A 27,263-nucleotide genomic window follows, 5' to 3' on the forward strand; every position below is an offset into this window, starting at 1 on the left:
CGTTCCAAGATTGTGACACTAGAATTAATCATTTTCTGGATGTGTTTTTGTTGTGTAATTGCTTTGCTGTCAATTGTGTAGTCGATACTCCGTACTCCGTACTCCATACCACATAAGGTTGTTTTTTTTCTAGTCAAAAAAGGACACAAGCAGAACTGAAAATATATAATGATTGACAACAATAGGACATCCACAAGCATATGTAGCATTTTAATTTGAGTTCAGCAAACAATACATATTTGAAATGTTAAATGTGCATCACTCGTATGAAGTAAAAAGGGGTTTTAGAAAGTATTCTTGCTGTGATCTCCCACTGGTACAAGGTGTATTTATTTTTATGTATGTTTAAAGAAGTTTGACGTTGATTAAACCGGATATTCAGACACTTCGAGTGGCGTCTTTAAACAAACTAAAATTATACTAAATATCGTATTTTTATAGAGAACACATTATACAAAAATTATATACAATCACAGTTATCAACAAAGAGCTTTCACAATGATTTTGTTTTATTAGCTCACCTTATTGCTCAGGTGAGCTTTTGTGACCGGTCTTTGTCCGTCGTTCGTCCGTCCGTTAACATTTGTTCGTAAATACTAGAGGGAACATTTCCTTTCCGATCTTCATGAAACATGGTCAGAAGCTTTGTCCCAATGATATCTTGGTCGAGTTCGAAACTCGAGTTCATGCCGGGTCAAAAACTAGGTCACTAGGTAAAAAAAGGAAAACAACTTGTAAACACTGTAGAAGTCATATTTCATGCCCAATCTTCATGAAACTTTGTCAAAATTTTTGGCTTAATGATATGTTGGTTGAGTTCAAAAGTGGTTCTGGTCCGTTGAAAAACATAACCGCCAGCGGGCGGGGCAGTTTTCCTTATTTGGCTTTAGATAAACCTTGTAAATATACTAGAAGTCACACTTTTTGCCCAATTATCATGAAAGTTGGTCAAAACATTCGTTTTATTGATATCTCGGACGAGTTCGAAAATGGTCAAGATCGGTGAAAAAACATGGCCGCCAGTGGGCGGGGCATTTTTCTCTATATGTTTATAGTGAAAACATGTGAACATTCTAGAAGTCACATTTTTGGCCCAATCTTCATGAAATTTGGTTAGAACATTTGTTTCCTTGATACGAGAGTTGAGTTCAAAAATGGTTCCGGTCAGTTGAATAACATGGCTGCCGGGAGTGGCAGTTTTCTTATATTTATATAATAAAAAAAAGCTTGTTGACACTCTAGAAGTCACATTTTTTGCAAATCATCATGAAACTTGGTGAAAAGATTGGTTTTATATATATATCTCAGATGAGTTCGCAAATGGTCCCGATCGGTAAAAAAACCATGGCCGCCAGGGGGAGGGGGCAGTTTTCCTTATGTGACTAGAGAGAAACTTTGTGATTGAACACTATAGATGTCACATTGTTTGCCTAATCATCGTGAAACTGAGTCAATACATTGGTCTTTTTGATTTTTCGGACAAGTTGGAAAATGGCTCAGATCGGTGAAACACACTTTTTAGCTCACCTGATTGCTCAGTTGAGGTTTTAGGATTGGTCTTTGTCCGCCGTCCGTCCGTCCACATTTGGTTTGTAAACACTCTAACATTCACACTTCTCAAACATTCTTTATGAAAGTTGCTGAAAGATCTCAGTCAAGTTTGATAATGAGCAAAATCACATAATTAATGCCATAAGTATTGCCCTTAGATTGTTCAAATGTTCATTATATTATACAAAATCCTTGTAAACACTCTAGAGGTCACATTTTTCAGATTTTATGAATCTTGTTCAAAATATTAATTTTTGTAAGCAAAGTTTGATGTTTAGTAAGGGGGTCAACTCAAAATATAGGTCACCAGGTCAAATCTAACAAGAACAAAAACACTCCATACGCCAGAGTTTTGGTTCAATAATGATGAAACTTGACCAGGATGTTTGTCTGCACAATATCTAGGTCAAGTTTGACGTTAGGTAAAGATTGAATGAACCAATTCCTCTCAGGTGAGCGAACTAGAGTCATCTTGGCCCTCTTGTCAAAATATGTCTGCGAAAAACGGTCAAGCACCATGGAACAGATCTTTAAAGTCTTGACAGTGATATCAGAGGAGGTTCAGTTCAAAGATAGTTTACGGTTACATACACAACGAACAAACAACCACGGTATAAGTGCACTGACGCGTGGCCAGTGAAGCTTTTTTTCAAAATAAAACTAAATTAAGTAACAATAATTTATTAGCACTACATACAAGTTCTCGGCATGATGTTTAGCGAATGTATAATGTTAACAACTTAACTGGTAGTCTGGCTGGCAATGAGAAATATTGCAATCTACTTTAAAACTAGAGCTTGTCACAGTAGCGACGAATTCCCCCCCCCCCCCCCCCCCCGCCCCGTCTGCAGGTTATAGCAAGGTGTAACAATGTAATATGCGAGCTGGACATGGTCCATTATGACCGTAGGTGCATGATTTGATTTTTTGTAGAGGGGAAGTCCGCACAGTAAAAAACCAAACATTAAACCTTCGGACATTGCCCATTTCAGATTCAAGGATTTAAGTTATTCTGCTATGTTTGTCTACATAAAATGTATGACCCAATGGGTGTGGCCGGTTTTGACCCCAAAATCATAGTTTAATGCAAGATGGTAGAGGGCTAGTATACATTGTTTCATGCTACCTATAATTTGCGTGGATATTTTCGTTTGAGTTTTTGGTCGGCAAATAATGTCTTTTTATTAAAGAGGAAGGAATACTGGAAATCATATTCGAATATTCGTTTGTCATTATTCGAATATATTCGAATATTCGATTTTTAAAATATTAAAATGTCCGAACCTATGACCGTCCGCAGCAAATTTATATTCCTGTTTGCCACAAATGCAACTATACATCGTTTATTATGTGCATCTTTGAAAAGTTGGATAGAGTAATATTCATTTGTTTAAGATCATTGATTATTATGCTCTTCTTTTTTAAATAAATACTGTTTAGTTTCATAAGATGTAAGATATTTCAGAAAAAGACATTACCGTAATTATAATTTATTTCAATACTACTAATTGAATTGGATTACTTGCCATCGATCATATGTATGCTTTTGGTTTCGCTATTATTATTTTTTTGAATTAAGAACCACGACGATTTCATTGGTAAAAATTTGAGAAAATAAATTCTGATTAGATAATCATTGATTAGATAAATGGATAACGGAATTAAAACATACATGCCCGATCTCGACGGGACCGTGATTTGGGTGATTGTCCCGGCGTCCCGATATATGACAATATTCGTTTAAACCTTCTATAAGTTCAAAAAAATCGCTATTCAAGCTATATTAGGTACGGTAAGCTAAATTAATTAAACAATAAGTAGACTTATCAACTATGCAAGAATTAAATTAAATAAAGCTTAACTGAAGCATACTTTTAGTGATGGTACGTATATTAATTCGGTAACTTGAAACGAATGTAGCTATCTTGGTACGTATATTAATTCGGTAACTTGAAACGAATGTAGCTATCATTTTAAGTCCCCTATATTTAATGCTCAATGGAATGAACATTAAATACATGTTAGCTTCTAAAATGCAAACTGCAGTAAATTTGATGTTCCATGCAAGTGCTTTCGTTCCAACGAATTATTTTATGTGTATTTTACTCATTTATTTGTTATTGTCTTGCCGACTCAAAATAAAATTTATTTGATGATTTGATTTGATTCATATCTCAAATATAGAATCTATCTTGCAAAACGCAGTGTTGCAAAACGCGCACTTTTATTTCTTAAAACATTAAACAGGCGGGATAGATAATAAATTTCGTGAAGTTATGTAAAAAGCATGTTTAAGTTTCGTTTTATTGCTGCAAAACGTGCACTTCAATTGCATGAAACTGTATTTACCCGATAATTCGATAATAAATCTTGTGACAACATATATTAAACATTATGTGTTCGTTTCGTCTTAATGATCCATACTATTGCTACGTTGCACCATACTTCGGTCCATGTGAACTGAATCCGTGTCGCAAATGTAAATTTACCAAAATAGTTTTATCATCACGATAAATTAATGAGTTTTGCGTTTTAATGCGTAAACATCATAACCAGACAGATCCTTTTAAAGCCCCATTAACACGCAAAATCAACGAATATTTCTTAAATTATTTCGTAAAATAAAGTGTACCCATAAAAAATCAGAGTACGTTTCACATACGTTTCCAAAAGAAGATACAGATACAGGTTGAATTCGTGGTTGTTGTTCTGGACATGGATTTACTTTTAAGAGCGCCCTTTTTATATGCAATCGCTCATGTACTAGTTCATTCTAGGAGAGACTTTTAAGTGTCATCTTCATCAATACTTATTGAACGTGTTGAAGTAAATTTGCCTTTTTCATGTTTCATGTATAAACTCAATTTTAAAATAAATGATCATTTTCAATCATTAATTACCTATAGCAAAAGCTCAACATAGAATAAATTATTTTATACAATTAGGAATGTGTAAAACTTATAGGTTATTAGACGTTTCACTGTACAATACGGAGATATATTTGAACGAGCACACAGTTTGACGTCATATTGGACAAGCCGTTAGGCGAGTCCAATATGACTTCAAATTGTATGCGAGTGCAAATATATCACGTATTGTACAGTTTAAACGTCTTATAAGCTTTTTATTCTATATCCCTTTCTTCAGCTCTTTGTTTCGTTTTAATTTTGATTTTTAAATGCTTTAATTGCATCTATGCTATTTTCAAGACAAGCGCCCGTGTGAGTCGATTATAGTACATTCGGATACTTTTTCTCGGAAACGGCTTTTATCGTTATAAAACAATTGCTTAGTGCACTTGTACTCAACTGTCCAATATGGAAAAAAACCAGACTTTTTGGCTCCAATACCGGAATATATTGGACGGTCACGTGGTACATATGAAGAATGCCGATTGGATGAATTTATTGGATATAGAATACTTAAGCTTATTTGTATATTGCTAAAACGTTATCAACGTTCTATGTATGGGAAATATATTTTCCTTCACTTGTTTACACATGACATTTCTGAACTTTTTTTAAAATAACATAGAAGCTATCGTGGTCTCTTAAGCGTGTTGGCTTGTAAATGTTACTTAAAATAATTATATTAAACTTCCAAAACGATGATTTTTGTCTGGTAATATTGCCCCACAATGACTGAGTTAGTGGCGCTGTTGGAGCAAACTGACACTGGACCGTTCAATCCGTCCTTCTGTTTAGCTATAGTACCCAGCTTTCTCTTTCCCTCTTCATCTACCTGTATTATAGTATTGGATGAGTATCCACATACGAGGACCTGTCCTGCAGGTGTCACATGAACGCCCAATGAATTTTGAAGTTCATGGTCCGTAAAGGTAGAGAGCAAAGTCCCATCACGACTCAGGGTGAGAAGCTGATGCCGGTTGTAGTCGGTAACATAAATTTTGTCACCAGTCGGACTCACAGCACACTGCCCCACTGCAATACATGCAATGTCATATAATTTATATAAAGATTTATTAATTAAAATTAATACGTTTAAATATATTAATAAAACATATATTTAAATAATGATATATGTTATTGGTAAAATGCCTAAATATAAATTGTGCCCTTTTTCAGAAACAATGAAATATTGTGTTGATACACCACTCCGTGATGACTACCCGGTATACAGTGTTTTCTGATTAACATAGCATAGAGCAAGAAACAACAATTTTACTATTTTGTGATTTTGTGTAAACAGCAAAATAATTCAATATTAAAGTCACAATTTCTGTATATGCAAAATAAGTAATCATTCAACTTTCGAAACTTAAAAAGTTGAGAATTTCTTGATACGGTTGGTAAGTGTTATTAGATGAAGACGATTATAACAAGAGCGCCGCCTTGCGGGTGCAGACCGCTCATCTCTTTTTCTTTTTAAAGGTGAAGGGACCTATCTCAATTTCAATCACAAAGAAAGGAGGGGTGGAGTGGAGGGGGGATGTATAGTGTGGGGGTGTGGTCATTTATTACATTTTCTTCCAAAGATGCAAACAAAAATGCATTTTTTTTGGAGGGGGGGATTCTTGGTTGGTATGGTTGGACAGTATTTCAAAAATAAAATAATACAAAAAAATATTTGTGTTTTTAACCATGTTTAAAAAAATATATATATTTTTTTTTTGGGGGGGGGTGGGTGGGGGTGGGTTGGGGGGGTATAGTGTTAGGGTGTGGTGGTCATTTATAAGATGGTCTTTAAGAAAAAAAATTGGGGGGGGGATCCGGGGTGGGGGGGGGCTTGGGGGATGGTTTGGGTGGAGTCTATTGTGGTATGTCAGGTAAGAGTTGTTTTGTCAAAGTATCAATCAAATCTAATCATAAATAAAGAAGTTAAGGTAATTTTAGCAAAATTTAATAATTTGACCATGAGAGTCAAGGTCATTCAAAAGTCAAGGTAAAATTCAACTTGCCAGGTACAGTACCCTCATGATAGCATGAAAGTATTTGAAGTTTGAAAGCCATAGCCTTGATACTTTAGAAGTTAAGTGGATCTAAACACAAAATGTTACCATGTATTCAAAGTTACTAAGTCAAAAAATGGCCATATTTCCGTAAAAATGACAACCAGAGTTATGTAACTTGTCCTTTACAGTCCCCTTATGATAGTTTGCGAGTGTTCCAAGTATGAAAGCGATATCTATGATACTTTAGGGGTAAAGTGGATCTAAACACAAACCTTAACCAAATTTTCAATTTTCTAAGTATAAAGGGCCCATAATTTCGTCAAAATGCCAGCCAATGTTACATAACTTTGCCTGCACAGTCCCCTTATGATAGTTAGTAAGTGTGGCAAGTATGAAAGCAATAGCTTTGATACTTTAGGAATAAAGTGGACCTAAACACAAAACTTAACCAAATTTTCAATTATCTAAGTATAAAAAGGGCACATAATTCTGTCAAAATGCCAGTCAGAGTTACATAACGATGCCTGCACAGTCCCCTTATGATAGTTAGTAAGTGTTGCAAGTATGAAAGCAATAGCTTTGATACTTAGGGAATAAAATGGACCGAAACACAAAACTTAACCAAAATTTATAATTTTCTAAGTATAAAAAGGGCACATTATTCTGTCAAAATGCACGCCAGAGTTATCTCACTTTGCCTGCCCAGTCCCCTCATGATAGTTAGTGTGCCAAGTTTGAATGCAATAGCATTGATACTTTATGAGAAAAGTGCACCTAAACGCAAAACGTAACCGGACGCCGACGCCAAGTAGATGACAATAGGTCATTTTTTTTCAAAAAATAGATGAGCTTAAAACAAACGCTAAACGATTACTGTGAAATCATTTATTTTCGCCAGCACAAAATTTCGTCATTTTTATAAAAATGACGTTTTCGTCAGTACTTAAATCCGCCAATTCCTGAATTTGAAAAAAAATCTTCAGTCAATATCCGATTTGTTTGTCCGAAATATATCGTGGTTGTGAAAAATCGTAGTGGGGAAAGAGGGAGGGCACTTGAGATTCACTTGCAGGGGCCTGTTTTTCACATGTCAATATACTAGTCTTTTGTTATCAGGTGATCAGTAATTTGCCCCCATTAGTGTATCATTATTATGATTAGCGGATAAGTTGGACCGAATAACCGTTAACGAGTGTTTGAAACCCGGGTTTGAAACAGTGAAGACAGTTGCTAATTGGTCCTTTTCATTTATTATCATGGCCAAACTAATAACAAGCTTACCTTTATCGGCGCAAATAAGAGAAAGTTCGAAGATTATTGGTTAAAATTAGTGTTAGCAAACTGTTCGGTTAGTTTTCAATAAAGTTTCAAGAGTTTTGCATCGTAAATATTTGATCACTTTAAGTACAATAATTTTCGGAAGTGTAAAATTAACAGTGCATTATGGGACAGCGGTTTCATAGGGCAAAGTTTAGATTTAATTGTAACAACCAATGGACGAGTGAGTCTAAATTAGATTGAATGCAATAGAATACAAAGCAATGTTTTATTGCGTCATACTCAGTCATTCGGAACACGTGCTTTCTGGGGATTTCCTGGAAATCGCGCAAAAATAAAAGTTAATTTTTGAAAACAATTTCCCTACGTTTGGATGGAACTAATCGTCATGATTGCTTATTCTCTTTACCTGTTACGTTTTCAATTGCTACAAGTAACAATTATTTGAAACATGTATCGTAAAACTTGTAAAAGATGTCAATGATTAAAAAGATCGATAGCCCATAAAACGAAGCACAAGCTATTTTTACACCTGTATTGTAGTTAAACGCAAACAACCAAACACAAATCAAAATGTTTTGTATTTACTGTAATCAATGCGGAGAATGTATACGGTAAGTATATACATCACCATCTTTTAATTTTGTTTATTGTCTTTGATCCGGATCTAATCCCGTGCGTGGAGGCTGTATAATCTTCTGCAACAACACTGAAAAACACAATACACACAATGGGTAATAAAGTTGTTAACAATTAGCGCTTATCATTACAATTCTACCTAAACGAAGTCAACGCAGTCGATACAGCTGTACTGCTTTCGCGTTTTAAAGCAATGTCAAGTGTCAGTTAAGTACACTGTGTAATCTACACCCTTTTGTGTCAAAACCGGATTTATCTTGATTACGTAACAGATGGAGTATGTTTGCGTGGATTGCGTTGGATTTTAGTGCCTCATGCCTTTGGTAATTCAGTCTTTATTTGTTCAAATATGGGACATAATTGTTTGTAAGAATCTTGAATTCGTCAATTAGTCGACTGACGAAATATACGAAAATTAATGCCTGACGATATATAATTGTTTCACAGTAAATTAGAGGTCACAGCCTTGGAACGGTCAATGCAAGGCATATGGTTCTTAAACCAGTTTGAAAGCTAGTCTTACTTCACAGTTACATACTTCACTATCATATTCCGTTAATCTTTCTATTTAAAGGGATCTTTTCACGCTTTGGTAAAATGACAAAATTGAAAAAAGTTGTTTCAGATTCGCAAATTTTCGTTTTAGTTATGATATTTGTGAGGAAACAGTAATACTGAACATTTACCATGGTCTAATATAGCCATTATATGCATCTTTTGACGATTTTAAAACCTAAAAATTATAAAGCGTTGCAACGCGAAACGATTGAATAATTTGGAGAGTTCTGTTTTTGTCGTTAAATTTTGTGAAACTACGAAGATTGCTTATATAAGGTATAAAATACGTCCAGGATGTGTACTCGGCGGAATAGCTCAGTAGGCTAAGGCGTTTTTACTTCAGGACTCTGGCAGGACTCCAGGGGTCACTGGTTCGTAACCTGGCCCGGGCAATGTTCTTTTCCTTTTTTAAATTTTATTCTTGATTTTTTACTGGAGCTGTTACGATCCAATGTTTACATTTATCGATATAAAGCATTTAATGAATAAGTTAAAAAATGCCAAAATCTGTGAAAAGGCCCCTTTAAAAAGAAATACAAAAATGTACTCATGAATTATATATAGTTACCAGTGATACCACCACTTAGGTCTTCATAAAGCTTTTTCTCAAGTTCCCCGGTCAAAGAGTACTTGTACAGCGCACTTCGGGAGGTGACATACAGGTGGCCGTCATGGTGTGCAATTCCATCACACAGATGTCGTAGCTCAAGTCTCCTGCCCTTCAGGAGCTTCCCAGAATGCAAAGAGATAAACTGGATCCCATAAGTTTTACCCTCCGCCGCTGTAACTGCAACCTCACTGGCACTTATCTGACAGATATCACCAGAAACACGGACATCGCAATGACTGATCACCTTGTAGTGATTGTCCAGAAGGTTCACCATTTGACAGCTTCCGTCAGCAACAATAAGTTTATCACAAGAGATAACACAGATGCCAATAATATTGCTGGTCGTTTCTGAGTCATTCGGTATTCCTATATCATATTCCTTGGTTTGTTTCACATTCAATACTTGATTTGGGTTCCCTAACGCAGTCAAGGATTGGGCTCTTTGAACAATCTTTCCAAGAACCAAATGTTTGAACAAGTATTGCTCAATATATGTGTTATCTTGAAATGACAGCGTACTTGCCACCTTAACCCAGTTCTCCTTAAGAAATCCTTCAGACTGCTTTATCTTGTCCATGCCTTTTCTGTTAGCTATGAAAGACATGTCCGGGTTATTCTTCCCACAAAGTTCTAGAACAGCTTCACTGAGTTTGTTCAAATCTTCCATTAACTTGTTACAATTTTCAAGATCAGTATGTAGTTGGGTTTTCAGTGAAGTTCTCAAATCATCCAGTTCTTTGAGGGTAGTTTTCTCTAATGCGTCTAAAGCAGCATTTAGCTTCTGTCGTACTTCTCTGATTTCTTGCAGTCGTTCAGTATACGAAACCTCCACAGACTGAATGCTTCCCTCTCTGAAACTATGTAGCTTATTTAACTCTTCACGAATAGTGTTAACTTTGTCAAACAGTTGTTGTAGGTCATTCGGTTGGTCTTGAAATCTCTCAGAAATTAGTGTGACACTTGTACACTCTCTGAAATTTAAAATTACAACGTAATGTTTAAGTGCGCTCTATAAAAACTCTATAATAAACGGAAATGCATATTTGTTTATTTACGGGCATGCTTTTCCCTTAAATCAAATGTATATTAAGTTTAAAATAGCTGAAATGTTCCCGTACAGTCTGAACATGTGATGTTTATCAGTAAAATTTATTAAATGAATAAACATACGATGTTTAAAGAGCAAGGTTGCGATAAAAATATTTAAAAAAAGTTAAACTTCGGCTGCACGAGTAGGAGAAAAAGCTTATTAAAGCACGTGATTCGTATTTAATGGAAAGTGATCAATTGTCAACAAAACAAAACAGTTAAATTTGAATTTTAAAAACGTGTAATTTGAAAAAGAATTAACGTCTGCAGATGATAATGATTCAACTTTATCTTCACGTATATTTATAAACAACGCATAAACAAGGAGATAAATCGAGCCAACCGTATACTAGCACTTATATGAGGGTCTTTTGGTTAATTGATATCCACTCCTTCTTGAGACTTTACACTGCATTTGTGAAGACACACCTGGCATTTGCTAATGCAGTTTGGCACTTATAACTCCGAAAGGATATTGAGAGCATTGAACGGGTCCAATGGAGGACGACAAATTTTGTTCCAATCTTGAGATCTACCATACCAGACCAGACTTATAAGCGTAAGCTGACAACACTAGCACACAGAAGTCTTCGAGGGGATATGATTCAGACATTTAAACTTGTGAAGGGTCTTGATGATTTCCCTGTTGAAATGTTTTTAATACTTCAAAATTCATCGGAAGAAAACACTCCCTGAATCTTGAAAAAAACAAGATGTGCACTTTTATTTACACGGAACCGAATCTCCGGATGCAGTAACCCTGGGTAATTAAAAAAACACTCTTAGATAGACACTGGCAAGAAAATAGGTTGTATGAGTACTAAATGAAAAAGGTACTGTTAAGTATCTAAACAGTAAACTATACTAAGTACACATTAGTCACCACATCATATTATATTAAATACGCGGGACCAACACAAAGCTGGTATATACTAAGTTCGCATGCCGAAGGGCTAAAAAAGGACGGTGTCCTTACATATGAGCCGGAAATCATCCTACAGGTATATTTAAATCTCTATACTACAGCTCTGATTGATACATATCTTTCTTTGTTTTTCATGTATTGTCTTTACTTTTCGTTTATATTATTATGTAATTGCCTGTTTCGTACACAGCCATTTCAAACGATCTTAATACGAAAGTAATTTTAGAGTTTAAATTGCCCTGGTATGTATTGTTAATGTTTCATAACACATTTGTACAATATTTGAAATATACATATATTAAACACGTATAGATTAAACTGGCTATATAGTTCCCGATGAGTTGTTTTGGACAAATGAATTTCAATTTTACAATAGGCTACACATGTAATTAAAAGATCATTTATGTATTTTTGCTTAAAAAACATGTTTTATTATTGCTCTTGAAATACAACTGCCAACAAAGACATGACACTATCTTTGTTTAATTACCAGATAATCGTCTGCCACTTGTGGTTTATACTTTTGTGTTTGTGCTTAACAAAGGGGTATTAAAGTCTGGATTATTGATGCTCAGAAGATGGGTGACAAGATTGGTGAAAACAAGTAAATTAATACGATAGAACAGATGTCAACAAAATGTATTTATAATGAGACAACTAGTTATTCAAGACATATAAAGGTTCTAGTGAGGTATTACAAGTTGTGTGCAGGGAATCAATATGTTTGCTGATTGCTTTTATACTACATTGTTCCAGTATATAAACTTTACTTATTGTCTGATATCAGTACCGTTTTGAAGTAGTTTTATGTAAACGGATCTGATTGCAAGATGCGTCATCTAGCGGGATCTTTTTGGTCACCATACCTACATACCAATTGCACTGTATTCAGAACTTATTTAAATATCAGGTACAAAAAATAATTACAGTACCATAAACGTTTCAATTGCATGTTCTTTTATATAAACATCTTCTTCATACACAAATTAGTTCAGAAGCATGTGAATATAAACTATAATTTTGAAAGTACTTTTATAATCGGTTATATAAACACCACCACATTTTACCACCTGTTGATGGAGCCTAAACTTTGCAGGCGCAATGTTCAGTTTGACACACAAGCACGTAACACAATATTAACACATACAACAAAACGAAACTAAAATGAATAAATAATAGATCAACGTCTTGAAACGGTAAATAGAATCCATAAGAGTTTTGTGCATTTTCAAACCATTTTAAAATAGATCTATGTTACAAATAGCTTGTAGGAGTAGTAGCTTGCGAGGTTTCAAAAGAAAACAAATTTAAAGCAAAGCTTGTGATTGATCAAGTGTGATTTATGCAAACCAGTTTTTTATACCTATGCTGAAGAAGAACACATTTGGTACAGCACAACTGACTGTGGTCCTGACATAACATCTCCAGTTTGTTTTCTTTATGAATGTCACATTTCTGTAGAAAGTCCTCCACGTTCTTCGTGAGCGGCCACTTACTCATGTCTTTTCTCCCATATGTTGAATGGTTACCATACAATTGGCTGTGAAGATTATAACATTGTTCACAAAAACACTTCTGACAAGTTGCACAATACAATTCGGCAATTTCTTCAAGATTTTTACTTTCACAAGCAACACACAGATGATCCTTAATAATATCTGAACTTGTATTGATAGGTGTCGCCATTTTGTTTGAGCTATTTATTGCTGCCTACAGTACACGTATCATTCTCCTAGCCGAGTTGTCGTTCGTGCATCAACATACATGAATGTAATGAGCCGCAGTGTAAGAGAGTGTACACGTATTACTCAAATGGGCATAAACTCCAGGCAGACAATGATATAAACTTGTCACACGTTTAATACTTGTATAATTATGATAATTCACAGATTTAAACTGTTAACGTTTATATGCGCATAATAATACCATACGTCCTCATTCAAGCTATAAATGACTTTGAACCTTTGTTAAGTGTTACAAACAATAATAACCAAATACTATGATAACGTCCAGTACATGATACTGACACCAGATATTCAAAATGGGTCATTAGATAGGACCGCATTTAAAATAATTAAAGGTTACTCTACATCAAGTTTTGTTTACCTGCGATTTCTATAAACACTAAACACTTTTAGCACAAACTTTAAAATCTTCATGTTACGTAACGACCCGTTAACATTAATATGTTTCAAATATTTATGAAAGTATTTGTATTTTGCAGTTTTTACTTTGCCAACTATAAAGGTTGTACACTATTTAACTTTAAATCGAACTACTGTTAATGGCCACGCAACACTAATAAATTAGGTAAAGCACGAAGGAATCAAAATATTTGTCCTCAGGATTTTCAGAGTTGACGAAATAGTTAAATGTCTTTCATCGAATGTTAAAAAAAGATACTTGCTGTTCTTAGATGGCATCACAGTGGAAACTGTTTTAGCCTTCATGCGTCGTCGTTGACCAAGTTAAATCTGGCATGATGCTGAACAAGAGATTCCAGTAACTAAAGATGGTATACTAGTATTTGAGCAGAGGTGTAATGCATTTCGATGCCGCGAAACTAAGCTCAATGCGTGTGCAAGAAGCTACACACATAGGACACAATTGTGTAAGCAAAGTGGCTGTCAATCAATTACGGGATATTCGTTCAGTTCCTTGTCTCAATGCACATATGTCCAATTTGCTGGCGGGGTATAACATCAAAATATGAAGGCGAAAGGTAATTTTGCAAATAAAAACTATAAAAAACAACAGCAACAACAACAACATTCGATTTTAATGGGAACGTCCTTTCATTATGCACCTTGATTTTCCTTCTTGAAACCCATGCGCTCATAAAAGTAACATCACCATAACAGCAAAATTATGGTACTTCATTATAGGTTTTATGCAACCACTTTTAGCAGAGATTGCATATAGACTTGCCCTAGTGTGACCTTTCGTCCGTCCGTTCGACGGATTTTTGTGTCGTGTGTAAATATTGCGTATATTGCTACTATAGAGATGAATGTTTTCGAACATATATTTTAACCATCATGTTAACTTGTTCTCATCCATATTTTGTTTCGGATGTCTTCGCATAACTTTAATCGTGGTTTTAAAAAAGCATAGACAAACACGACATTTTTATAACTGTGTCGCGCGTAAATCAAACTTGTATTGCCGTTAGAGGTAAACCTAATTAATATATTTACAAGCATGGAAGATCGCGTAATATCCAAATTGTGGTACGGATGTTTTTGCCATAATTATTATGACAAATAGTGTTGAAAATATTGGTTATTTATTTCAGGTATGGCGGGTGAGCGGGCGGGAAGGAGGACGCCTCGGGCAAGTGGTTTCCTATCTATTATCCAATCAGAATGAAACTTTAGACCGATTAGGAATGAATGGGGACCAAGCTTGAGGTCTTATTTGTGTCGTCTCTCTTACAAATCAAAGTACTGCCAGTACTGGTGTGACGATGCTTTTGAAGAGGATGGATAAAAGCATCAATTAAAGTTGATCTACATCATCACAATTGTGTATGTGGAAGCGAAAAAAAAATTGGTACGAAACTTTTGGGAACGAAAAAATTATGCAAAAAAGAATTGGTTATGAAAAAAATTAGAGTACGAAATAAAATTGGGTACGAACAATTTTTGGGAGCAAACAAAAAATTGGTTACGAAAAAAAAATGGGTACGAAAAATTTTAGGTACGGAAAAAAATTGGGGGTACGGGGACGTAGTACCCCTGGGGAAATTGACCCTCAATCGCACATTCTTGGCCCTTTCCGTCTAACATCGGATAAGTACCTCGATGGCAATAGTATGGATACACATTTATGGCGTACCATTTGGGTCGAAAGTCAACAAGACCTAGTAGGTAAAAAGAGAAATGTACTTTGACGTACAATATGTATGTCGAAGTACATTTTTTGTACTTTGATGTACACAATTGTAATTCGACGTTCAGTCTTTACTGACCCTTGAGTGTTAGTCAATCAGAAGACGTCTTACTGTTGCTTTTAGAGATATTTGACATTGAACATTATTATAATTATTACTATTTACTAGTATACAAAATTATGCGACTATCGACCGCTAACTAATAGATATTGAGCGTACTTATTGAACATTATTATTATTATTTATACCAAATTGTGCGACTATCGACCGCTAACTCATAGATAGTGTGCGTATTTATTGACCTGGCGTGGCGGAATTAACCTCTGACTTATGCAAATAATGGTTAACACCAAATACAACCAAACCAGGGAGATTATTATACATTTTAATCCCGTAATTGTTTGGTAACTGTTTGGTTACCGTTTGGTTACCGTTGGGAATTTCCTACACAGTAATGCGCTGGAAAGTGATATTCCACCCCGCATATGGTCAATAAATACTCACAATATGCTTGATAATTTTATTTTTTAAAAAGGACAAGGTAACCTTGAATCTTCTTCAAATGGGTATATAATCTATTTCAATGCATTAAACACTCGAAACTTCTTTGTAAATTTTTTTTTTCAATTTTTCAATTTTTATTTATTTTGTCCTCAATTAAAAAAAAAGATTTTAAACATTTATTATCCATAAATCTGAAGGAAAAGCGGCTCAAGAGACAAGTGTTTTGATCGGCTGTTAAGAAAATTTGTACGTAGAAGTACAAACATGTACGTCAGGGTAAAAAGTGTACTTCGACGTACAAATTTATACTTCGAAGTGTATTTCATTTTGTACGTCGAAGCACAATTTTTGTACTTCGACATACATATTGTACGTCAAGGTACATTTCTCTTGTCACCAAGTAGGTCTTGTTGACTTTCGACATTATGTTACGCCATACACATTTCGTAAGCGGTAATGCGGTCCTACCTATGCACGTACAAATGTAAGCGAACTATGTAAACAAAGTGGTAGCCTGTCAGGAATGCTTGAATTAATGAAGAAAATCGTGTATTGATGTACGTTTATTGAAGAAATGTTCAGAAAATATGTTTAATAAGCAATAGCGATATTTTTCTTAGCCACATAATTGTTGATAGTTTGATATAACAAAATGAAAGTGAAAGTAGAACTGTCAAAAATGACAACCTGTCAATGTGTTGTTTTTGCTGGCACGAAAGGGCAATTACACTCAATGTGTTCACATTTTTTACCATTGGCTTTGCCAATAACCTTTATAGTATGGGTGGCTTTGTTATAATTTATTGCTATCATGTAACTGCATGATTGTGTATATGTTTACAATACACAAAGCATGAATAATGATATAAATATACTGATTGAGCTTATAATAATCTGATAACTATAGCCAGATCAATTAAGTACATAAAATACAATTTTTTGTCCTGATTTCATGAAGACTTGAAATATTTATGCACATAGATATGGGTTGATCCACAAATGAAAAGTATTTTTGATCTGTGTTCGGTGCAGGCTCTTTTTCCATGACTGTGAAAGTTAAACTTTTATGTGAAAAGGATGTCAATTTTTTTCTGAAGTATTTCATTCAATTATTAAATAAAATGAACGTTCTGCATATAATTTGCCATTTTGTTAGGTGATCAACAGGAGATGACCAGGGTGCCTGAGAAAAGGGATAAACATGTGAGATCTGGTCAGGGCTTCATTATAAAAGTGGTTAAATGGTATACATTTTATATCTGGCCAGTGCTGAAGACAAAATGTGTACATTTAAAAAAAATTACATTTTAAAAATGTTTAAATACCGCTTGACTAAGGCTCTTAATTCATCTAGCATGAACACTTGTACTATATCTTTTTAACACTAAAAAATAATATTTAATGTACAAATTTAATCTACCAATGTGTACAGATACTACTTAACATATATTTGACTGTATTTAATGTAGGAACTAGCTAACATATCCATTAGAAAAAAAATCAGGGGGTGACATATTCATTGCCTGAAGCTCTGACGCTGGAGCTATGTTTATATATCTTTAAACACACTGATTAAACAAGTAAAATAATACAATGATAAACCAGAGGAAAAAATCATCCCCTCTAAACAACATGATACATAATTATGTATAATATTTTTGGATCTGGATCTGGATTGGTACACAGCAGGACCATTAGAAAAAAGATCAGGGGGTGACATATTCATTGCCTGAAGCTCTGACGCTGGAGCTATGTTTATATATCTTTAAACACACTGATTAAAAAAGTAAAAGAATACAATGATACAACAGAGGGAAAATCATCCCCTCTAAACAACATGATACATAATTATGTATAATATTTTTGAAGCTGGATCTGGATTGGTACACAGCAGGACCTTTAGGTATGCGCGCTGCGGGAGAGAGATGGGGGTGACTTACATTTTGGATTTAATTTAATCACTGAAATACATCACTGAAGTTACAGTATGATCTCATTTGATATAGATGTACATGATTGTATCAAGCAACACAATTAAATAATTATCAGTATAAAATACTGTCATAATTTCAGTATCATTTTCAGTCAAGTTTATCATTTATACACATTAATTTTGTAAATAATATTAATACAAGTATACTAGATGCAAACATTTTTGAAATAATACAGTTTGATATACTGTTTATAATGCTACTACAATTCCAGCAGTCCATCAAACCATTGCAACAGAGCCACCTGGTGTGCCGACGCACCAGCAGACAAGTAAAATGCCCTCTGACTTAGTGTATATTATTATTTATAACATCTACATTAGTTACAGATACATGTTTAAATTTGTATGTGTTTGAAAAAATGTATAATCTTTAATGACATCATCTGACCATGCATGTTCTAGATTTCAAAATCAAAGCCCTGGTCTGACACATTGGTAACATTAATGTTAAACTGTTACCACTCTTCTGAAATAAATTTTTATTGAACTTTGTAATGAAATCTAAATCGGGCAAGGATTTTTCTTGTTTTAAAACAGTCATAGATCAGTTGTGGCCTCTCGGTAATGACCCATTTTTGCTTACTTGTCACAACCTGAACCATAAAACTTTCCACACTTCTATAATAGCAAATCTGGATTTAGGTGATCTTCAATGGTACATTTACACTTTAGCTCTGTCACAAGAGTGCTGGTAAAGTCAAGTCACATATTTCAATCTAGGCCATGTCAAACTCAAAGTGTCAAAGACAAATGAAAGATGCGTTCATTAATTATTGTCCCATTCTTTACTACTGCTGTGAGTTTTTATATAATATAACTGATGACCATCATGTGAGAGAAAATTCACATTATCTTAGTATATCAGGTTTAGCAGCCTTTTAGATAACAAAGTTGGCTAGTTTTCAATGTCGCTTCTGGGGATCAAACCCGCAGCACAACCTCCTGCAATCAAAGACGACACTCTACCACTAGGCTTTTAGGAAGATTTTGAAATTTTTCGATCCATTGTCAGAGCAACCAAACCAAAAATTAAGTCAAATATTGCCGACTCGGTATTATTGAGTCAGTTCATGAGAGATAATGGAAGATGCAACATCTTTCACGCCCCCTAGCATCGCCTTAAGTAGTATTCAATTCTCAACACGAAAGTGCTGGAGTCATTGATCCCGAGGGACCAGAAAAAACACTTGATTAGTGTTCGAAATAAAATCATTTGTTTAATGACAATACTATTATTTGAGCCAGGTCACAGGGAAAGGGCAGTCTAGTCAGTATCCAATTATACTATTTGTTATTGTCAGAAAACCGCTTTTAAGCAAACAGCTTTCAAGCGACTGCAGGCTGATCTGGATCAAAACTGGCAACAATCGCCTTAAGGTCTCTTTTACTGTGAAACAGTTCATTTGACTTAAAAATGATATTAAATACTAAAATAGAGAGAAGAAATAATACAAACCAGTGATTTGAGTAAAGACTTTGTAATCAATGTTTTCAGGACAGCTTGGTGATCTGCAAATCCCATGTGATATGTTGATATCGGGTATCATAGTCATTCAATAAGTCGCAAAATGCTCGAATACAATTTACAAAGCAAAATGTGACTTAAATTAATAACTAAAAATACCAGTTTTGCCGTGTCAAACTGTCAAGATCCAGAAAGTCCTGCATTCACATCGAATATATCATTCGCATTCAATCCATTGTTGACATTAGCAGAGATTTAGTTAATAAATAACTATTATATAATCTAATATATATCCTAAATGACAGTTTCTAAATAGCCAAACAAGCCGATGTATGCTGTAAGAAAGTTTTGACACGAGTGTGAACACTCTCTCATGGGCGCGGCCATTGTTATATGTTGAGGCACGAACGACAACTCTGCTGGAGAATGTTATCAATGCTAATCAGAGAGATATGCCGATAAGAAAAATCGAGTTATCTCAATCGGACAGGATCGGTCTTTTACATAGCTCGCCATTGTGAAGAATTTGTTCATGGTATGATAACTTAGACGAGCTACTGAAGCAGCTACGTCAAATTTTTTTTGCTCAATGACCTGATTTAGTGTGGTGATACTGCAATGACAGTTTGTGTTTACGGGACGACCTACCTTGGGAATGCTTTCGTGGCAGTCGGATCAAGGTCACCTCAGACAAAACAACAACAGCAAACAGGTGGTGTCCGGTCAATGGCTTAAGTTTGTATGGACGAGATTTATGATACTTTAAATATATAATTGTTCACTGAGATCTAGCATGGGATTGTATTTGGTCGTGCTGGGCTCAAGGTCAAAGTAAATGAATCACTCAAAAAAATTGCATACGCTAAATAACTTTAAAAACGGTTGAGGTGCACTGAAGTTTTGTACGGAGTACGTAGTTTACCTGAAGACCTAGTTTAGGATTGAATTCGAAGCCATTCAGGTCATGATCGAAGCAACTGCTGTTAAAAGAAGTAACAGAAATAGCTCATAATGAAGAAACTGAGTTTCGATAAAGATATACTTTAGCACTGAAATAGTGTGTGTATGTTGCTTTTATGCAGACCCAGCCCGGGAGATCTTTTGGGACCAGATGGTTCAAGGTAAACGTCATCTTTGACTAAACATAGACAAAATGTTTCTGCTCAGTACTCTGTGTTTGGGGGATAATGTGCTGATGTTTATGTAGTTAGCTTTTACGTATGCAAAGCTTTGAATATCATCCGGGAGCGGTGAGTACAGATCATGGTCAGTGTTTTTCAAAATAGAAAGCGAAGCTTTTCCCGTGCAAAAGATATACTTTTATGAGGAAATTGTTTTGAAATTGTGTATATTGGTAGCTAACATTCAGTCCTAGCTTTTCTCACAACGTGTCGCTGCAACAATATGTTTTTGTTTACAAACAAGTAAACCAGCATGTCATCTCACGCACCTGGGAAGCTCGGCTCATTTTTGCGACATCAGTTGAGCAGATTTTCATGTATTCTGAATTTAAAATAAAACGACGTCAGTAGTACTTAGATGTGGCATCGGTAAAATGTGCTTTTAAATGACGTTGACTTTTTTAAGTCGGTCAATTGTAACCGATGAGATTGGGTTTAAAAAATGTTAATATATACATACAAAGTAGACTTCACACTGGGGTATAAGTACGCTGAAAATTGGCAATTACAGCTTTATTTTAAATAAAATTGCATTAAATTACAATCATTCATTAGAACTGTACAAATGATACTTTGCAAAAAGTTAGGTGAAAGTCTTATGTGAACTCGTTTACTGGTCAAATCATTTAATAATGACTCATATACCAATCTAGTGTAAAACTAGAACTTGCCACAGTGGTGAAAAATACCACCGACGCCGCAGATTGTTGTGTGTAGCAAATTGTGCACAAGGGCTGTTTGTAAAACACGCATGCCCCCAAAATGGGCTGTCAGTTGTAGTGGCAGCCATTGTGTGAATACGTTAGAGTATGATTGGCAATTTAAAGAAGAATTGCTCGCGTGACTCGTGGAGTTGCTTATTTCACCATGAAATTTCCTGATCCTTACCTAAGCATTCGTTAGTTATCTACCGGAAACCATTTTATTGTTTCAAGTCACTGTGACATTGACCTTTGACCTAGAGTACTGAAAATCAATAGGGGTAATATGTCAGTCATGACCAATGTCCCTATGAACTGTCCTGATTCCAGGCTTAACGTTCTTGAGTTATCATCCTGAAACCATTTTACTGCTTTGAGTCACTGTGATCTTGAACTTTGACCTAGTGACCAAAATATCAATAGGGGTCATCTGCCGGTCATTACCAATGTCCCTGTGAACTTTCCTGATACCAGGCCTAAGCGTTCTTGAGTTATCCGGAAACCATTTTACTGCTTCAGGTCACTGTGACCTTGAAGTTTGACCTTGAGTTCTGAAAATCAATAGGGGTCATCTGTCGGTCATGACCAATGTCCCCATGATTTTTCCTGATCCTAACCCTAAGCATTCGTGGGTTATCATCCAAAAACCATTTTTCTGTTTCAAGTCACTGTGACCTTGACCTTTGACCTAGAGTACTGATAATAAATAGGGGTCATCTGTCAGTCTTGGCCAATGTCTCTATGAACTTTCCTGATCCAAGGCTTAAGCGTTCTTGAGTTATCATCAGGAAACCATTAACATTTTTCGAGTCACTGTGGCCTTGAACTTTGATCTAGTGACCTATAAGTCAATAGGGGTCATCTGCCGGTCATGGCCAATGTTCCTATGAACTTTCCTGATCCAAGACTTATGCGTTCTTGGTTTATCATCCGGAAACCATTTTACTGCTTCAGGTCACTGTGACCTTGAACTTTGACATAGATTCCTGAAAATCAATAGGGGTCATATGTCGGTCATGACCAATGTCCCAATGATTTTTCCTGATCCTACCCTATAATTTCGTTAGTTATCATTCGGAAACCATTTTACTGTGTCAAGTCACTTTGACCTTGACCTTTGACCTAGAGTACTGAAAATCAATAGGGGTAATCTGTCAGTCATGACCAATGTCCCTATGAACTTTCCTGATCACAGGCTAAAGCGTTCTTGAGTTTTCATCCGTTTTCATCCATTTTACTGTTTCAAGTCACTGTGACCTTGACCTTTGACCTGGAGTACTGAAAATCCATATGGGTCATCTGTCAGTCATGAACAATGCCCCTATGAACTTACCTGATTCCAAGCTTAAGCGTCCTTGAGTTATCATCCGGAAACCATTTTACTGTTTGGAGTCACTGTGACCTTGACCTTTGACTTAGTGACCTGAAAATCAATAGGATTCATCTGCCAGTCATGATCAATGTAATTATGATTGTTTTCTGATTCCAGGCCTAAGAGTTCTTGAGTTATCATCCGGAACCCATTTGGTGGACGGACCGTCCGACCGACCGACATGTGCAAAACAATAGACCCCTCTTCATCGAAGGGGGGCATACAAATACAAAGTTTACCCTGTGCACGGCCAGTTTGGAATCAAGGGGTACAATTTTAACAAATTGTTAAAAGACAACATGATAAACGAGAACAAAGCAAACCTTCTTGCTTTTTGGTTTCAAATGAAATGTTTATGTGTTGTTTTTTTTTACATTTTAAATGTTTGACCCCTGAGTGCGTCTATACAATAATCCATATGCAAGTACAATATGATCATGAAATTGAAAACGGATACTAAACTTGGAGACATTTCTAACGCAACACGTGCGTATTCAAATCAATATAGCTCCCTTATTTTTGAACGGATTTTGTAAAAAAATGGACTCGGACCAAGTCAACACGTATCTAATAATTCATTTACAATTAATTGGAATCGATTAACATTAAAATATAAAAAAAAACAAATTTAAAAAATCATTGAAAAAATCGTACATCGTAAAATAATAATGTGAAAAGTAAAACGCATTAACTAACGCGTCTTAATGACCGACCGGCTTGTAACACTGCGCTCATACAAGCCATATTGTTTTTCTAATTAATGACATGTTTTCCTGGTGTAAAAATCCGCCTAGAATGACGAAAATGAAATTAGATTGGAATTATATAGCGCGCTGTACTACACTTGATGACATTTCGAACGCAGCTTTTTTCAAACTTAAATATCTCAGTTATGAGTAAATATTTTGATGTAAAAACGTACATGTGATCATAAGCTTAAGTATTAAAAAGCAAGCGATGAAATAATTCACTCGCGACTATCGGATGGTTCAGCAAGGGGTGAGGTAGCCTGCAACACGCCGATTGCGCTGTTGTGTTTCTGAAATTTTATACGAGACATGTTGATTCGAAAATTAATTGTATGTTTTCCTGGTGAAACCACCCACCTAAAATGAAGAAATTGAACTAAAATTTCACGTGCAAAAAGATGAAACCACACCTACCCCACATGCAAAAGCTCCTGATTGTCACAGATGAATGATTTTATCGTAATCTTGCAAATCTTAAAAAAAATCTTAACTCATAATTGAGATTATCACGTTTGAAATGTCTCCATGTGTAGTTTGCTAGTATTTGTCGAACAGCAGTATTTACCAGACTTTCTATTTATTTCTGGTATTTTAACGCGTAAACACTATTGTCTTTGTCACATACTTACAGACGCTTGTTTTCTTGAAGTTGACGGCAGCAATTGCATTGTGTACAAAGTTCGTCATAATGAAATATGACCTCCTCGCGGGGGATATTAATTTCGCGGGCATTCGCAAAAGTTATTTCCTAAATGAAACCCGACCCGTTTGCTTTGGATTTTCGCTCGTCTATCTCATAGAGAAAATTAACATTATTTTACTTACAACCATTTATTTAACCAGAAACTGATGTGGGCAATACACATAGACAAATTATTTCTTTTGTACATTAAAACTCGACACTTTTGTTGTATACAGATAACTGGGTTGCTTGCAAATTTTACCTGGCAAACATTTCAAAGAAATAGAAAAAAATCTAATTTAACGTTATACATTAACTCTTTGGATTTTCTCGCTTAAAAAGGATAGTATTATTTTATCAAAGAACAATAAATAAACATGGTTATTCATAGATCTTTGTTTACAATGATATTGGAAACAATAAATAACTATTTACGCCCGCAGAAGACGACATATTGCACCATCAAATTAATGTATTAACTTTATTTTAACGTAAAAGTTTCATTTTAACTCGAACTTGTTTCCATTTACCCAATTTATATACATGTCCAGTAATACCTCTTTACAGTGAAAATTACGTCTCTTTAATGACCCTATATACAGCCCTCGTACATACGCATGCGCACATCAAACATTGTATGGTTAATAGAATCCCAGTTTACAAATAGTAAACAAGATTGGATAATACCATGAACGTGTTTCGATTATTAACACTATTGGGAAAATGCGAGTATTCAGATTATTTAGACGAGTTGAAATTCGAAGCTCAGAGTTGTTAATTTTTACAGTTTTCGGCTTACAAAAACGGATTGAAACTATAATCTTAGTTTTAAGACAGTAAATACGATTGGATTAATATAGTGACAATGGAATTGTTATAAAAAGATTCAAATTTTAATTGTCCATATTTTACTGATTTAAGGAATTAAAACGTTATGTTTTGAAAACATTTATTTTTCTATTTTTCTTATTCTCAAGTAGTAAACGGGTTAAATGTAACCTTCGTTAACAATATTGTATTTGATAAGTAATATATTCCGTTTTAAGAAGCAACTTCTTCTTACAATAAATGTGATTATATTATTGATGGTGAGTTTATCTAAAAACAGCTTATATCTAATATTGATGTAATTTTGTATTTGAGTGAAATTAATGCCAGAGGGTTTATACTTATTTATATAATATAATTTATGCAAGAGGGTTTATGCTTATTTATATAATATTTGTTAATGTAATCAGTATGCTCTTTTCTTCTAAAGATATTCGTCCTACTTAGTTCAGATTGTATTTTGATGTATTTCCATAAGTTCTAAGATTGTTTACACGACAGAGAAAAAGATTCAAATGTTTACTAACTTGACTCAATTAGAGAATAAAATCCTGGTTTTCTGATTTTTAACACGATTGGAAATTTTCTGATCGTAATTTACCTGTACCGTAAATTCCAGTTTTCAGACTAATAATATGGACGATTGGTTGCTTCTGTCAGAATGTTAATTAAATTGGAAATAATTGTTCATAATGTTAACATAATAAGACAAAATAATCCCGATTTTTCTATTGTTAAGCCGATTGGAAAATAAAATTCCTGTTTTCCGATTATTAACACTATTGGGAAAAATGCCGGTACTCAGATTTTAAGACGTTTTGAAGGTATAATATCAGCTTTGACATTGTAAACACGATTGGTAAATAAAATATCAGCTTTCAAATTCTTTACATAGTTTGGTAACAATAAAGCCAGTTTTCGATTGAAAACTATAAGCTAAGTTTTTATAAGCTAAGTTTTAAATCAGTTAATACGTTTGGATAAATATAGTCACAGTAGCGGGATCATATGGTGCTTGAATTCAGTGGAATTGTTCACTTTTTGATAAAGCAACAAACTTGGCACATTTGTAGATTAAAGTATTTTATTCATTTTTAGCTATGGACCCATCTCCAATTTTCAAGATGGCCGCCATTTTCAAGATGGCCGCCAAGATGGCCGCCAAAATTTAGGAAATTACATGTTACAGCCATATTTGATTAAAATATTCTGTTTTTGGCATTGAAATTAGCTGTTTTATGTTATAAATTAATTAAAATATGTTTCTACATGAAAAAAAATAAATAAATTAAATATTGCATATAAGTCAAAATGGCTTCCAAAATGGCCACCTAAAGTACCAAAAATAGGATTTTCCTACTCCAATCTATAATTTCAATATTCAACGAAAGTATGTTATATAAGCAAGTGTTTTCCTTTTTTGTATTTACAGATATCTTCATTTGTATAATATTCTTAACATATTGTTTCAGTCCTCAAATAAAGAAATAACTGCATTCAACGAGTTCACTCTTCCAGACCTTAAAGCTGCCTTAAAATCTAACCGCGGTCACATCCTTCACCACATATGGTGCTTGTATTCAGTGGAATTGTTCACTTTTTGATAAAAGCAACACACTTTGATCATTGGTAGTTTAAAGTATTTAAGACAAAATCGGCTATGGACCCAATTCATATTTTTCAAAATGGCCGCCAACCTATTAAAAAAAGGAGAAAATATCGAGGTGCTGATTTTTTGTTGCGATCTTTTACAAATCAAATGAAATATTACAATACTTTATTACTAATTATGCTGATAATCAAAAATCTTTGCAAGAAAAACATTAATTATAAGTATTTTGTTAATTTTGTACGTTTTTTAAGGTCAAAAGGTCATTTGGGGGGGATTATGCTTTTTTGGCAAATATTCATTTACTTTAATAATAAATAAATCCATAAAGCAGATTATCATGATCCGAGAGCGCAGGTGTTTATTGCAAGTGTTGAGGCCATTTTTGTGTATATTTGAAAAGATAATTTTATATCCTTCCAGAAAACCCATTTCTGATGTGTCACAGCCGTGCATATCAATGATTTTTTTGGGTAAACTCACTCAAAATCTAAAGTTTTCCCTCTGAATTCTGGAATAATTAAATAAATAGACATTTTCAGTCATGGGAATTTACCCAGGGTTTCAGTTTTGGGGTATTAAATAGGTATCAGAAACCTTTCTGATAATTCAAACAAATTATTTTCCATGTAATTTTTTTAAGGGAAAAACCACCAAATTTCGCATTTTATTTTTGCAAATTTGACCATTTTTCAAATTTTAATTCTGCGAAATATTTTACAAAG

General features: G+C 34.6%; 1 protein-coding gene and 1 long non-coding RNA gene across 2 annotated transcripts; both read right to left on the minus strand.

Moving 5' to 3' along the window:
• Nucleotides 1-2,158: 2,158 nt before the first annotated feature.
• LOC127838549 (uncharacterized) lies at nt 2,159-13,568 on the minus strand. Its single transcript, XM_052366364.1, has 3 exons — nt 12,926-13,568; nt 9,507-10,519; nt 2,159-5,492 (listed from the first exon to the last, which is right to left on the minus strand). Exons 1-3 carry the CDS (start codon nt 13,246-13,248, stop codon nt 5,143-5,145), a joined length of 1,686 nt encoding a protein of 561 aa, XP_052222324.1. The 5' UTR covers nt 13,249-13,568; the 3' UTR covers nt 2,159-5,142.
• A 7,638-nt stretch (nt 13,569-21,206) lies between these two features.
• Nucleotides 21,207-23,019, minus strand: LOC127838802 (uncharacterized). Its single transcript, XR_008029964.1, has 2 exons — nt 22,537-23,019; nt 21,207-21,953 (listed from the first exon to the last, which is right to left on the minus strand). It is a non-coding gene; the product is annotated as an uncharacterized LOC127838802 (long non-coding RNA).
• Between the last annotated feature and the right edge of the window lie 4,244 nt (nt 23,020-27,263).

This window comes from Dreissena polymorpha, chromosome 7 (genome assembly GCF_020536995.1).
Source record: "Dreissena polymorpha isolate Duluth1 chromosome 7, UMN_Dpol_1.0, whole genome shotgun sequence".
In the NCBI taxonomy this organism is placed as follows: domain Eukaryota; kingdom Metazoa; phylum Mollusca; class Bivalvia; order Myida; family Dreissenidae; genus Dreissena; species Dreissena polymorpha.